General features: G+C 37.3%; 1 protein-coding gene across 1 annotated transcript in view; it reads left to right on the forward strand.

The window, feature by feature from the left end:
- LOC150088974 (SEC14-like protein 2) overlaps positions 1-15486 on the forward strand; it is a 96874-nt gene that overhangs the window by 57153 nt on the left and 24235 nt on the right. The window contains exons 3-5 of the mRNA XM_090370979.1: positions 2022-2065; positions 2328-2390; positions 5795-5888. Of these exons, the coding sequence (XP_090227105.1) occupies positions 2022-2065; positions 2328-2390; positions 5795-5888 (201 nt within the window). The remainder of the gene's footprint in view (positions 1-2021; positions 2066-2327; positions 2391-5794; positions 5889-15486) is intronic.

Consider the following 15486-nt stretch of genomic DNA (forward strand, 5'->3'; position numbering starts at 1 on the left):
GAGCAGAGATGGGCAAAAGTTGCGGCCAATAGCTTTGGCAAGAGACCAGAATGCTCGGCTACCATTAGGGCAAGAAGCAAGTTTTCTACTCTTAGCCTGTTCAAACTCTAGTTTTGATTGATTAATAACTGCTTTACAATTGTTGCGAGCTTTGGTGTACGCAGAAAATGAAACTGGAGAATTAGAAACAAGCCAATTATGATATGCAACATTCTTCTCTTGAATAGCCTTAGCACATTTATTGGAAAACCAAGGTTTAGATAAAGGACGAGATTTTAAAGTGGAGTGTGGGATAAAGGATTCCATTCCTGCAAGAATAATTTCACTGACACGATCTCAGCAAACTTTGACATCAGAAGTTTTGAAACAGTAATTCGACAAAGGAAAAGAAGAAAAGAAGTCTCGCAGGTCATCCCGTTTTGCATTCTTGTAATGACAAACAACACGAGGTTCGGAATAGCCATGAGATAAAGGTTCCATTGGAGAAGAGACAATCACCAAGTTGTGATCTGAAGTGCCCAAAGGACCTGTCATTTCGACCGTGTACTTAGAAGGATTGTTTGTGAGAAAAAGATCAAGCGTATTGGCTGTATGATTAGGATTGTCCGGTATTCTTGTAGGTAAATGAACAATTTGTGCAAAGTCATTAGTAATTGCAAAAGCCTCAGCATCTCGACCAGCTGGATCAGTGTGACTAGAAAACGGAAGCTAGCTGGAGTTGTGAACATTAAAATCACCAAGGAAAATTACCTCACTGTTAGGAAAGTTGGACTGGAGAAAGTCAAGTTGCAAAGAGAGGAAGTTGAAGAGCTCCAAGTGATTAGTGGAGTTGGGAGAACGGTAGAGACAACAGATGAATTTGCCACAATGATCTAGAGAGATTTTAAGCCAGAGAAGATCAAAGAGAGGAGATTCCAAATTGCCAAGTCTCTGACAGGGAATATCAGAACGGACATATGCACAAGTACCACCTTTGAGGTGAAAGGAATCATACAGCGAATAATTTGGGCATCTGAGATGAGCAGTAGTTGAATCAACCGATAACTGAGATTCTGTCAGAAAAAGTACATGGGGTTTGGCAGACTGCAAGTGGAAATGGACATTGTTGAGATTAGAATTGAGACCACGTATATTTGTGAAATGAATTAGGAAGTGCTTGGGAGGTTTAGATCTTTTCGCAGATAAGCTGGCTCTATTAGTTTGACAATTCATGGTGTATTCAATAGTAAGAAAAAGTGAGTGGGACACGCTGTATGAAGTAATGAAATTTTTGGATATGGCGTACACATGGTAAGAATATACCCAGATCCTTGACATAACGTGGCATCGACAATGCTCTCCGCATACACACTACTCTGACTACCTCCAGTCACTATCTGGCAGAGTAGAAGTAGCAAGATTATACACTAGCTGATCCAGAAGCCTCCTAGAGTTACCAATAGGTTCGGTCTGGTGTACTAACTAGCGGCCGGCCTGCGATCACCGTTTTAGAGCTGTACCCTCGAAATGTAAGGAATATTGGATCTCGCCACGATGTTCATCATAACCTCAAAAGTCATCAATCATACTGCATGATGGAAGAGATAAGGAAGGGCTGACTGGAACTTAGCTCTAGAGACTAAACATGGGTTCCACCACTTCAAGCCTCCAATAAGCAAAGTGGTGGTATTGCATCGGTTGATGAGAGCCATCTACCACCTAGTACTGCCTGGTAACATAGAGGGACGCATTAATTCAAAGTTAATTCGAAGCAATGAATAGATCACTGTCAGCAATATAAAAAAAATAATAATAAAAAATTAACAGTTGGTGGGGCAGGAATTTAAAATCATTCAAATGGTTGGGAGGTAGTATCTGCTAGAATATGGAACTGCTCATTAGAATGTGGAAAACAGGGAAATATTGGACTGAAATTTATTAATTTTTCAAACTTAAACTCCAACCAGATTGATTCCTTTACCACAGGAATGTGCAACAGTCTTAGAAATATAATAATAATGTGTTTTTAAATTCTTTTGCAGCTAGGAACTTTGACTTGAATGCAGCTGTTACAATGCTTCGAACAGTAAGTATTTGAATTATATGTTATTTTTAAAAAAAAATTTAAGCTGTAATTAATGTTATTTTTAAAAATTTATTGTGAAACTGCAGTTTTATTATAAAAACATTTATTCCTACCTGTTTGCTATAATGTTATGTATGGATAGATTTAAGGTTATCATTATTGCAGTCTTCTGAGAAATATCTTTAAATATTAGCATCATTACATTTTTCTGATTTTAAAGATTAAATGTCTGTTCAAATATTAATGCAAGCTTTGATATTAGAACCTCCAGTGGAGAAAGCAGATTGGAGCAGATACTTTAGTGGATGATTATGAACCACCAGAGGTAAGTCGAAAAAATACTTCTGTTCTGAACATAAATATTTGTTCTTCAGATTTAATGATAATGCTAAAAAGTTGTCAAGATTTTTGCAAATCTCTTTTTATTGTCAAATTGTCTTCATTTTGTGTCTTTTTGAACAACTGAGTTCAGTCATTAGTTAATAAGTTGCAATATCTGGGTTCCTGTATGTAGACTAATAAAAGATGCTAAATTTCTCACCACAGAGTAATAAAAAGCAGTAAATGCAATTTTGATGGCTATTCTTGTGTAAGAAAGAGTATACTCAGAATTCTTGGTTTCCAAATTCTTCACACAAGCTCCTTACAATTTGTAGAAAGTAGTACAGTCAGTCCTCGTATAACACGTGTTTACACTACACGAATTCGATCATACACGATTTATAAATAGGTGAACGATATCTTATACAACACGAACCGAATTCGCTTATGCACGATTCGCCTTTGTGTTTACAAGAAATGGCAGTCAAACGCAGAATCACCCCAACCGAACGCAACACGATAGGAATGAAGAGAAGGTTCTGAAAATGTATTTATGTTTTTTATATCGGTGAAGGGGAAACACATTTCACCATAATAACGTAAAAACCAACACAATTCCAGCTATCGGTATAATCGCAAATGCAATTAGATCGAGTTTACTACCAGTTTATAACAGATTCTACTAGCAGAAACGCAACCGGAAATTGTTTTCATTATTTTATGGTAGTAACCTCTAGAAATGTGCTTTAGTAAAATGTGAGGTGTTAATAGTGTATCTCAGCCTTTACGGTGTTGTTTATTCAGTTGCTACACACACGCGCAGCTTTGTTTATGTGTATCAAGCATACCTCCTCATTTTGTAATTGTGCTTTATTCCCTAAAAATGAGTAAAATACTTAAAAGGTGTGAAAAGGAAGCGTCCTGGTGAAGACACTGCAGATTCAGAGAGAAAAAGAAAAGCAATATCGATAAACAGAGGCGGACTGGGTCAAAAATTCTTACCCGGGAAAATTTATAGTGGCCTCATACTATGGTTTATGGCCAAAATCACACCGGCCTCCGGCACACTGGGGTTTCCCCGGTAAGGCTTATGGCCATTCCGCCTCTGTCGATAGAGAAAAAATATGAAATTGTGAAACTCTTTGAGCGAAATGAAAGACCATGTGATATTGCACGTGCTACAGACCTAAATGAGGCAACTCCGAGAATTAGAAAGAATGCAGAGAAAATAAAAACAACTTTCATAGCAGGAACAACTAAAAGTGTAATTAAAATTCATTAGATTAAGACACAAAGAATTGGAAGAGATGGAACGCCTGTCATCTGTTTGGATAGAAAATCAAACAAAAAACAAGTTTGCTTACGATAGAAGTAAAGGCATTAGCAATATTTTAATACGTAATAGTTGTAATAAAATACTTACGCATTTTATTACGATTATTTATTGTTTGGTAATGTTTTGGTTACAAATGTGTGTTCAATCTTGGGTGGTCGGCACCTAACCCCATTTTTCCCATAGGGCTTGTTGTTTATATTGCACGATTTTGCATTGCACGAGGGTTTCTAGGAACGCAACTATCGTGCTATACGAGGACTGACTGTATAGGAAAATGTATTTTTCTGTGGGGTATTCTTGAAAAATTAAGGTTTTTGGTGTCCCCTATATTTAATGTATATTCTTCCACACAATGGCCAGACAAAATAAGTTACCTTAATATGATAGGTAACTTGCTGGTTACAACACTTGCCTAAGAATGTTATTCTTATTCAAAGAATAGTATTAACATTAATAGTGTCAATGATTCAAGAAAGCAAGATTATATAGCATCATCCAAAAAAAAATTCTATATAATATGTCCATTCCATCCCCTCTAATAGTTTTAATTCTTCCTTGAATTTATTCTAACTACCCACCTGTACAACAGCAGCAGAAGGAAGTTAAATGATTTCAATTTCATCTTTCCTTTAAACTGTTAAACTGAGTATGCATTTTCCTTTTTTTTTTTTTTTTTTTTTTTTGTTCATTTTTGATGACCTCTAGTTCCTAGAGTAAAGCTTTATATCTTTCTTTCAAACAACCCTTAACTATGTTTCAGAAATTTTTTTGTTATTCAAATTTATTCGAAGCCCTCTAGATAATGTAGCGGTATTGCTCTTCATGTTAATTATAAACTTTTCTGCCTTTATTAGTTAAATGGCATTAATGACTGTGAACTAATAAACAGCAGTACTGCATAACCACTGACCAGCTGATCAATATCCATATTCAGTTTCTGCTTAATCAAAAACTCGGTAAATGATAATGTTCCTTCCCCTGTACTATATCCTCTGGTAAATTTTTTCGCCTTTGTTACTTAATGATTGAACTCCATTACAGCTGGTCAATATCCATTTTAAGCTTCTGCATAACCAGAAACTTAGTAATGATAATGCCCCTTCCCTGTACTATATTCTCTCTAGTATTTTTTTGCATCTTTGTTACTTGATTTGTGCACTATACATCGTGTTCCGTATATCAGTGTTAATGGCAGCACAAAACCAGACTGTACAAATATTTAAAAAAAAATTAAAAAAATAAGCAATCCCAAGCTTAACTTTTAGCCGCAAGAAGAAGACCCAAAAAAGTAGGCTGGAACATATAGGCAGTGGTAATTTTTTCTGAATTTTCCAAGGTGTGTGTATATTTGTCCCAGCTGTTTCAAATTTTGAAATCTGTGTATGTTATATGCATAAACTCATTTGAACAGTTATCCATTTTATATTATTAAATTTTATTTCCACATTCCACAGTGAGGTGTCCTTTTTCTGAAGATTTATGCTTGCATGTCATTAGTCCTTCAACATATCAAAAAATTGATTACTAATCATTATGAAAATGGACATTATTTTCCTTTGCCATAATTCAAGACAAAGCTTTGGTTATATGCAGTAATGAGTTAACATTAATATTGTATATCACTGAAATAACTTTTGTGAGGAAGCTGTTTTTTCGGAATTATGATTCAATGGGCATTATTTTCCAATTAAACATCGTATGATGTAGAATTGTCTTTGAGATGTTAAAACTTTACTTAGTCATTAGTTTTTTTTAATTATTACAAGTAATCATATTTGCTACATTTTATGCTTTTTGATATTCATTTTGTATTTCATAGAAATGTATGGGAGTTCACTTCCATCATTATCATAACAGAAAAAAATTGCTCTATCAGAATTAGCTTTCATTATTTTTTTTTTTACTGGTGTGTGTGTGTGTGTGTGTGTGTGTGTGTGTGTGTGTGTGTGTGTGTGTGTGTGTGTGTGTGTGTGTGTGTGTGTGTGTGTGTGCCTGTTTTGTACATAATGTTTTAAATTTTTAATATCTAGTTAAGAGATTGAATATAAAGATTTTCAAAACTATTATTTTAGGTAATTACTAAATACTTTCCTGGGAGTCTTGTTGGTCATGACAAAGAAGGTTGTCCACTTTGGATTATACCATTTGGTAACATGGATATAAAAGGTGAGAACTGAGTAAGTTTTTTTTTTTTTTTTTTTAATTAACAGGCTTTTCACCGTAAAATGACTCATCAACTTAATAAGAAAATTTAACTTTAGTTCTACACTGAAGAAACTTTAATGATGGTGATTATGTTTAAGTGTGAGAAATGCTCAGGTCATTTGCAACATAGTTTGGATTTCTTTTTTTAATTTATAGAAACGAAAAATGGCCCTCCTAGTTAGTAGCAACTCTATTGTATATTTGTTCTTCCATATAAATGTGGAATCCCATTGTTGCATCATGTAATGACATAATAGGATTATGTTACCACTATCTGAGTTCAGCTGGCTTTGCTTTGAAATTTTCAGTTTTAGATTTTTAATTTTTTGGTCATATTTGAGTAAGTTTCATTGTATATTGCTTCAAATGGTTGACTTTTTCCCCCCTCTTACTACTTAATAAAGTAGTAATTAATAAAAGCACTAGTTAATTAATGAAGTAATAAATTTTATTACTCTTGTGACTTCACCTTTCATTCTTGGCATTACTACTTTGCTGAATAATAATTATTAATCTTGTATAAATTTCTAAGAATGGTTCAACTAATCAGTGACACCTTTCTTTTCATGTATTTCACTCCTCTTTACCTTATTAGCAATAGTAGAGGCATATGATGCAAGAAAGTAAGCTTATATAGCATTAGCCAAAAAAAACCTTTCCATTTCACCCATCCATTAACTCCAAATGTGTCTAGTTCTGCCTTCAATTTATTTAAGCTGTCAACTTCTACAACAACAGATGGAAGTTTGTTCCAACAATCTACCTGCTGGCTAAATGCAAATTTCTGCACATCTAGTCTACAATTGTCTTTCCTCAATTTGAATTTGTCCCCTCAAATGACTAATATGGGCAAGTAGTAGTAGTGGCATGTGATGCAAGAAAGCAAATGTATGAGCTTATGCAGCATCAGCCAAAAAAAAAAAAAAAATCACACCATTCCCTCCAAATGCCTGTCCAGTTCCTCCTTAAATTTATTCAACCTATCAACTTCCACAACGACAGATGGAAGTTTGTTCCAGCAATTAACCACCCGCTGGCTAAAGGAAAATTTCCGCACATCTATTCTACATCTGTCTTTTCTTAATTTGAATTTATGCCCCCTTAGATTCGTAATCTGAACAAATGGAAGGATCCCATCAGAATTCAGCGTGCTCAACCCATTCAAGGCCTTATACACCTCAATCAGATCACCGCGCAGGTGCCTAGTCTCCAGCCACTGCAATTTGCAGAACTTAAGCCTCTCTTGGTAAGAGGATCCCTTCATTCCCCTCACCAATCTTGTTGCCCTTCTCTGTACACGCTCAAGTAAATCTACATCCTTCCTAAAATGAGGCCTCCAGACCTGTACGCAGTACTCAAGCCGTGGCCTGACCATTGCCTTATACAGAGGGATAATCACCTCCTTTTCCCTGCTAGCAAAATTCCTATATATCATTGACAAAACCCCATGACCTGCCCTGGCAGCCTGTCTGCATTGCTCAGAAAACTTCATATCTGCCTGCACAATTACTCCCAGGTCTTTTTCATTTTCTACCACCTTAAGTGTAGTACCACACAGTTGGTACGTTTCTCTGGGGTTACTTCTACCCATATGTAGTACTTTGCATTTGTCAAGGTTAAACTTCAGTTGCCACTTCTTAGCCCATCTGCCCAAATTATCTAGATCCTGTTGCAGTAGCACACTGCCATTACTGTCATTAACAACCCTACCAACCTTTGTATCATCTGCAAACTTCGACATTAAGCCTGATATACCTTCATCAATATCATTGATAAATATACAAAACAACAGTCGACCTAACACCGAATCCTGTGTGACTCCACTAATAACATTAGTCCAAGAAGAGCAGCACCCATTGATTACCACCCTCTGTCTTCTAGCACTTAACCATCCTTTTATCCATTGTAGCAACTTACCCTTAATACCATTCTGCTCCAATTTGTACAATAGTCTTCCATGCGCAACAGTGTCAAAAGCTTTCCTGAAATCCAAATATATGATATCAAAATTATTTTTCGCATCCAGTTCCTTTGTAACCACATCATAATATCCTATCAAATTTGTCAGACAAGACTTTCCCTTAACAAACCCATGCTGTGTCTGAATTATTGCTGCAGTCTTGTCTAGATGATCCTGCAATGCATCTTTAACCAGTGACTCCATTATTTTACCCGGAACAAGAGGAAGAATCCCATCAGCATTGAGCTTGCTCAAACCATCCAAGGCCTTATACACCTCAGTCAGATCACCTTGCAGGTGCCTAGTCTCCAGACACTGTAATTTGCAAAACTTAAGCCTTTCTTTGTAAGAGCAACCCTTTGTTCCATTCACTAATCTTGTTGCCCTTCTCTGTACTTGTTCCAACAGCTCTACATCCTTCCTAAAATGAGGCCTCCAGACCTGTATACAGTACCCAAGGTATAGCCTGACCATTGCCTTATCCAAGAGGATAATTGCCTCCTTATCCCTCATTATTATTATTATTAGCCGTATGGTGCAAGGAAGCCTGAGGCTTATGCTGCACCAGCCCAAAAAAATTCCCTGAGAGAGAGAGAGAGAGAGAGAGAGAGAGAGAGAGAGAGAGAGAGTCAGAAGTAGAGAGGAATTACCATGAAAGAGAAGAGTGATGATATCCAGCCTAGGACCCTGGGTGTGCCAAGCCCATACTCACCAGATGTAAGCCCCTGGGGGCATTAGTTTCAGTTTCTGCTGCTTGCTTTTACTATTAATGTTTTTGTAGTTATTATTTTTCTGCACTAGCACTTATAATTCGGCTGCTTTCTCTTGAGTTCCTACTTCATGGTATTTCACTTAGTGAAATGCAAATAAAAAGTAAGTACAGCTACTCCCCGACTTATGTAATGGTTGCGTTCCATGGAACTCTATGTAAGTCGGAATTTCCCTAAATGCTTATGTAGTACTCGCCAATTTGATTGAAGCAAAAAAGAAATGTTTGCCGAAAAAGATGTAAATAGGATTATTTATTAAATTTTTTTATCTCATGCGCAGAAAAAAAATGACAAAAGCGTACAAAATTACAAAAATTTCTAAAATTATAAAATTACGAAAAGAGAGAGGACACAGGCATAATGTCAGCAAGTTTTATCTTTCGAGCACCGTTGTCAGAATTAACTCTCCAGCTGATAAGCACGACACTGCAGAAGTTGAGGGCTGTGGAGATATAGAAGGGTTTTTCCCAACACATCACAAAATTTCTCTGCAGCTGCAGAATCGGCACTGGCGACTTCACCACATACTTTAATGTTTTGGAAAGCAGCACGATGCTTGAACATATTAAACCACCCGTTGCTTTCCACGAACTTGTCTTGGGGTTTGCCATACTTAATTCTTAATATCTTCGTAAATACTTTTTGCTTGAATGGCTATTGTACTTAGGGGTGCTTGCTTCTGAATCTGATTTTCCATCCATAATAATAGCTTTTCCATCTTCGATATAGCCTGAATGCTGTTTTGTGATCACTGTTGATCTTAAATGCGTTGATCCTTTAACATGTTCTTTTATATGCACACTGGCCTTTAAAATAGTATTCTCTGTTGATGCAGTGAGACCTAATTCCGTGCAATAAATGACAAACTTTGTCCTGCTTCATACTTCTTAATTAATCATCTTTATTTCTAAATCAATTTTGTTTTGTTTCCTAGCACTGCCACCACTTGCACTTTCAATTGGTCCCTTTCCCTTCACCATTGTAATAAGTAAATGGGAATGAAGAGAAGATTCTTATCGGTATTATCGCAAATATTTGCGCTAACAGAAAAGTCTGTAAACCGAAAAGTGCAAATTGTTTTTATTATTTTATGGTAGTGACCTCCAGAAATGTGTTTTAGAAAAATATCACAAAGGCATTCAAAATTGATTCTTATAACGAAACATATGATAACGATGAAAGTATAGTGCAATTGCCCTTATAAAAATGACCTTTTAGACAGATAAGTACACTGGTATTTATCTGTCTTATAATGGGAAATTAAAATCCCCCATTATAAGACTCTCTGATTTAATGGCCCACTCTATTTCCTTATACAGTTTCTTATTATACTCATCAGAGTCATTACGCCTATAGCACACTCCTACTCTCAATTTTGATCTCCCAATGCTTATGTCACACCAAACTGACTCGACACTGCACTGTCCAGCGATATCGACTGGCTGTACTTCCTTGGATTTTATGTGTTTCTTAACTAATAGCATAACCCCCTCCTCCCTTCCTATTCTGTCTATCCTTCCTGTACACATTGTACTCCCAAAATTCCAGTTCTGCATTCCTTATATCTGTGTGACACCACGTCTCTGATATCCCAACAATATCTGCCTTTGATGTTTTGAGCAATACCTCAAATATAGAATACTGGACACCATAATGGAATGTTTATAGGTCCCTTGTTGCAGTTAACATTTGGACCTGATGTAAGCACGAATACTGCCTTAGCCAAGAATGAATTTGATAGTTTTTAGCTTAGTTTACTATTTAAAGGTAGAGCAGTTAAGTTACCCATCTGAATAGCTCCCTTATGTTCCATTCCCAAAGCTGCCTGTGTTGAGGTTCTTCAGTTTTACAAACCCCACAGTTAAAAACCATTGCACAACAGGTCACTGTTAGGATATGCAGATATTCTGACAGTGACCAAAGATACTTATGATATCTGCATTTATCAGATCCTCCCTCAGCAATATCTCTCTCTCTCTCTCTCTCTCTCTCTCTCTCTCTCTCTCTCTCTCTGTGTGCGTGTATATGTGGAAATCGTGCTGTTATGTTCCCATGCCTGGTACAAATTATACCATATAAATGATAAATTGCATTGAACATATGTTGAATCATAGTTCATGAACTGCCGACCGGGCTAGCCGAGTGGGTAAAGTACCTGCCCGGCAACCCAAAGGTCGCGGGTTCGATTCCCGCCTCGGGCTTGGATCAAAGTACTGCAAAAACCTTGGGAGGTGCAATATGGCCACAGAAGCTGATGCGCCAACAACTACCAAATCAAAAAAAAAAAAAAAAAAGTTCATGAACTGACCCGTTAACATAAGGTTTCTTGTAAACAGATGTTCCTAAATGCAGACAGGTAAGACTCAGCTCTATGGTAAATGGTGCATTGACAGAAAGACCATTAACGTTGCTGATGCTATCAAGGCAGTGTTAGGTGGGTCAGAAAACTGCTAGATTGGGGGGATTCACAGGCTAAAAGATCAATGGTAGCCACAAGCAGAGGCAAAAGTGATTCTTGCACTGCTTCTATTGTAATGAGCAGCAGCCTAGATTAGAGTCATCATGGAACAAGTCAGTACATGGGCTGTGTTAGAGTAACTAAGAGTAAGAACAAGTGCATGTATACTTGCAGGTACACTAATGCTAGAAGTATAGTAAATAAAATTGATGAATTTGAAGTGCTGATCAAGACATCAAAGGCAAATATCATTCGGATATCAGAGACATGGTGTCACACAGATATTACCAGTGCAGAATTGGAATTTGGGGAGTACAATGTGTACATAGACAGTCAGGGTAGGAAGGGAGGAGGGGTTATGCTGTTAGTTAAGAAACACATAAAATCTAAGGAAGTGCATCCAGTTGCACTGGTGGACAGTGCAATATTGAGCCTGTTTGATGTGACAAACACTGGGAAATGGAAATTGAGAGTAGGAGTATGTTATATAGGCCTAATGACTGTGATGAGTACAATGAACAGTTGTGCAGAGAAATAGAATGGGCCAGTAAATCAGAATTACTTGTAACAGGAAATTTTAACTATCCAAATATTGACTGGAACTTGTACATTTGTCACTCGCACACTATCAAGACTTTTGTGGATTTATTGGAGGATTGTTTTCTACAGCGACGTATTCGAGGGGCAACCAGAGAGAGTAATACCCTTGATCTGATTATCAGTAGGGATTATGCATGCATTAAGAATTTGCAGATAAAGGAACGACTAGGTGACAGTGATCACAGTATACTGATGTGGGATTTACTTAAATATATAACTACCATCAAGGGTAAAGGGAAGGGTTTTTGTTTTCATAAAGGTGACTAAAGTGGTCTCAGACAATTTTTAAATTCTATACTGGGAGATCAACTGATGATGTTATGAAAGGTGAATTCTAAATGGGAAGTCTTCTGGGATTTAATCTTGGAGGCTACTAGACTTTTCATACCAACTAAGAAATACTGTTCAAGGTTCAGGCCTAAATGGATGTCGGATGAATTAATGAGGCTCATGGCAGAGAAGAAAAATGCATGGGATGCATATAAATTATCAGGCGACACAGAAGCCTATGGCTGATATAAGCTAGTCTGTAATCAAGTTACAAAGGAGGTTAAGCAAACGAAGGCAGATTACAAGAAATCTTTGGCAAAGGATGCAAACAAAAACAGCAGAGTTCTTTACTTATGTAAACTGTAGAAAGAAGGGGATGAATTAGATTGGTCCACTTAACATAGATGGCTCAACTGTTGATGATTCTGCTCAAGTAGCTGATAAACTGAAGAGCATTTTGCATCTCCATTCACACATGAAGAGTTATTCAAGGTTGGGAATGCCAGAAGTTTATCAAACTCTAACAGGGAGGAAAGTGATTTTGTAATAACTGAGAGAAAAGTGGAGGAGAAATTGTTGAACTTAAATATAAAAAAAGGCACCTGGGGCAGATGGAATCTATCAGTTATAATCTATCCAGACAGTGAGGGAATGCTGCAGCGAGAGAAGTTAGCAAACCCTTAGCCATAATTATGAGAGCATCCTTTGAGTCAGGGGATTTCCCCATGGACTGGAGATGTACAAATGTATCCCTAATTCACAAGGGGGGTTCAAAGTGTGACAAATAATTATAGACCTGATAGTTTAACTTCTGTTCTGGGAAAAATAATGGAGTCACTGGTTAAAGAGGTGATACAGGATCACCTAGACAAGACAGCAGTAATAGCTCAGATACAGCATGGGTTTGTTAAGGGGAAGTCTTGTATGACCAATTTAATTGGATACTACGATATGGTCACAAAGGAACTGGATGCAAAAAATTATTTTGATATCATATACTTGGATTTAAGGAAAGCTTTTGATACTGTTGCACATTGAAGAGTGCTGTACAAATTGGAACGGTATAGCATTAAGTCCAAGTTACTGCAATGGATAAAGGGATGGTTGAGTGGGAGACAGCAGAGAGTGGTAATAAATGAACAGTGCTCTACGTGGACTAATGTTATTAGCCAAGCCCACCAGAGTTCAGTACTGGGCCCATTGTTGTTTTGTGTATTTATCAATGATATCGATGAAGGTATATCAGGCTTAATGTCCAAGTTTGCAGATGATACAAAGGTTGGCAAGGTTGTTAATGACAGTAAAGACAGTATGCTACTGCAACAGGATCTAGAAAAGTTAAGCAGATGGGCTGAGAAGTGGCAACTGAACTTTAACATTGACAAATGCAAAGTACTTCATATGGGTAGCAGTAACCCAAGAGAAATGTACCAACTGTGTGGTACTACACTCAGAGAGGAGGACAATGAAAAAGACCTGGGGGGTAATTGTTCAGTCAGATATGAAGTTCTCTGAGCAGTGCAGATGGGCTGCCAGAGCAGGTGATGGAGTTTTGTTTTGTCAATGATATATAGGAATTTTGCTAGCAGAGACAAGGTGATTATCCCTTTGTATAAGGCAGTGGTCTGGCTACACCTTGAGTACTGTATACAGGTCTGGAGACCTCATTTTAGGAAGGATGTAGAGTTGCTAGAACGAGTACAGAGAAAGGGGCAAGAAGATTGGTGAGAGGAACAAAGGGGTCTGCTTACGAAGAAAGACTTAAGTTCTGCTCAAACCATTCAAGGCCTTAAAAACCTTGATCTGATCAAGGTGTATAAGGCCTTGAATGGTTCGAGAAGGCTTGATGCTGATGGGATACTTCTGCTTGCTCAGATTAAAAACCTGAGGGGACATAGATTCAAATTGAGGAAAGACAGTTGTAGAGTAGATGTGCAGAAGTTTGGCTTTAGCGAGTGGGTAGTTGATTGCTGTAACAGACTTCCATCTATTATTGTGGAAGTTGATAGCTTAAATAAATTTAAGGCTGAACTAGACAAACATTTGGAGTTGCCAGATGGGTGAAATGGGAAGAGTTTTTTTTGGCTGATGCTGTATAAGCTTGCTTTCTTGCATCATATGCCTCAACTAATGCATAGGCAAAACCTCAGGCAATACACCTTCCATATCTGTGTGTGCCATCACCAGAACCTACACTGTCAATTAGAAAATGATTTTATATTAGTTTATAATTGCATTTACAGAAAATAGTTACGCATAATAATAATCTACATAAGTCTACTAATTATTCTTGTAGGAATGGAATCCTTTATCCCACACTCCACTTTAAAATCTCACCCTTTATCTAAACCTTGGTTTTCCAATAAATGTGCCAAGGCTGTTCAACAGAAGAATGTTAAATATCATAATTGATATGCAACATTCCTTATCAATTATGCTTGTTTCCAATGCTTCAGTTTAATTTCTGCTTACACCAAAGCTCGCAACAATTGTAAAGCAGTTATTTATCAATCCAAACTGGATTTTGAACAGGCTAAGAGTAGAAAACTTGCTTCTTGCCCTAATGGAAGCTGAGCATTCTGGTCTCTTGTCAAAGCTATCGGCCACAACTTTTGCCCATCTCTGCTCCCACCTTTGTCAAAACCAGAGGGTTCTGTTGTGACTTCAGCCAAGGATAAAGCTGACCTAATAGCATCCCATTTTTCTTCCAACTCATATATTAATGATCTTGGTAAAACACCTCCCACCATTCCCAACACGCTCCATTCAATGCCTCCTGTGGTCTTACATCAAAAGGATGTCAGAAGAATTTTGATGAATCTTAATGCTAAGAAAGCTCCAGGTCCTGATGGCATTTCTCCACTTGTTCTCAAAACCTCTGCTCCTGAACTTACTCCTATTCTTTGCCGCTTTTTTCACTTATTTATTCCAAAGATGTTTTTCCTTCTGCTTGGAAATTTGCTCATATCCAGCCAGTTCCTAAAAGGGGTGACAAATCCCTCCCCTCCAATTATCGTCCCATTGCAATTACTTCTACTCATTCTAATGTAATGGAGAAATCAATTAACCCCAAACTCTTAAAAAACATAGAAACCTAGAAATATTTATCAATGATATTGATGAAGGTATATCAGGCTTAATGTCGAAGTTTGCAGATGCTACAAAGGTTTTCAGGGTTGTTAATGTCAGTAATGGCAGTGTGCTACTGCAACAGGATCTAGATAATTTGGGCAGATGGGCTAAGAAGTGGCAACTGAAATTTAATCTTGACAAATGCAAAGTACTGCATATGGGTAGAAGTAACCCCAGAGAAATGTACCAACTGTGTGGTAGAAAATGAAAAAGACCTGGGAGTAATTGTGCAGTCAGATATGAAGTTTTCTGAGCAATGCAGACAGGCTGCCAGGGTAGGTCATGGGGTTTTGTCAATGATATATAGGAATTTTTCTAGCAGGGAAAAGGAGGTGATTGTCCCTCTGTATAAGGCAATGGTCAGGTCAT

Source organism: Mastigoproctus giganteus, chromosome 3 (genome assembly GCF_048544385.1).
Source record: "Mastigoproctus giganteus isolate SK-2022 chromosome 3, ASM4854438v1, whole genome shotgun sequence".
Taxonomy (NCBI): Eukaryota; Metazoa; Arthropoda; class Arachnida; order Uropygi; family Thelyphonidae; genus Mastigoproctus; species Mastigoproctus giganteus.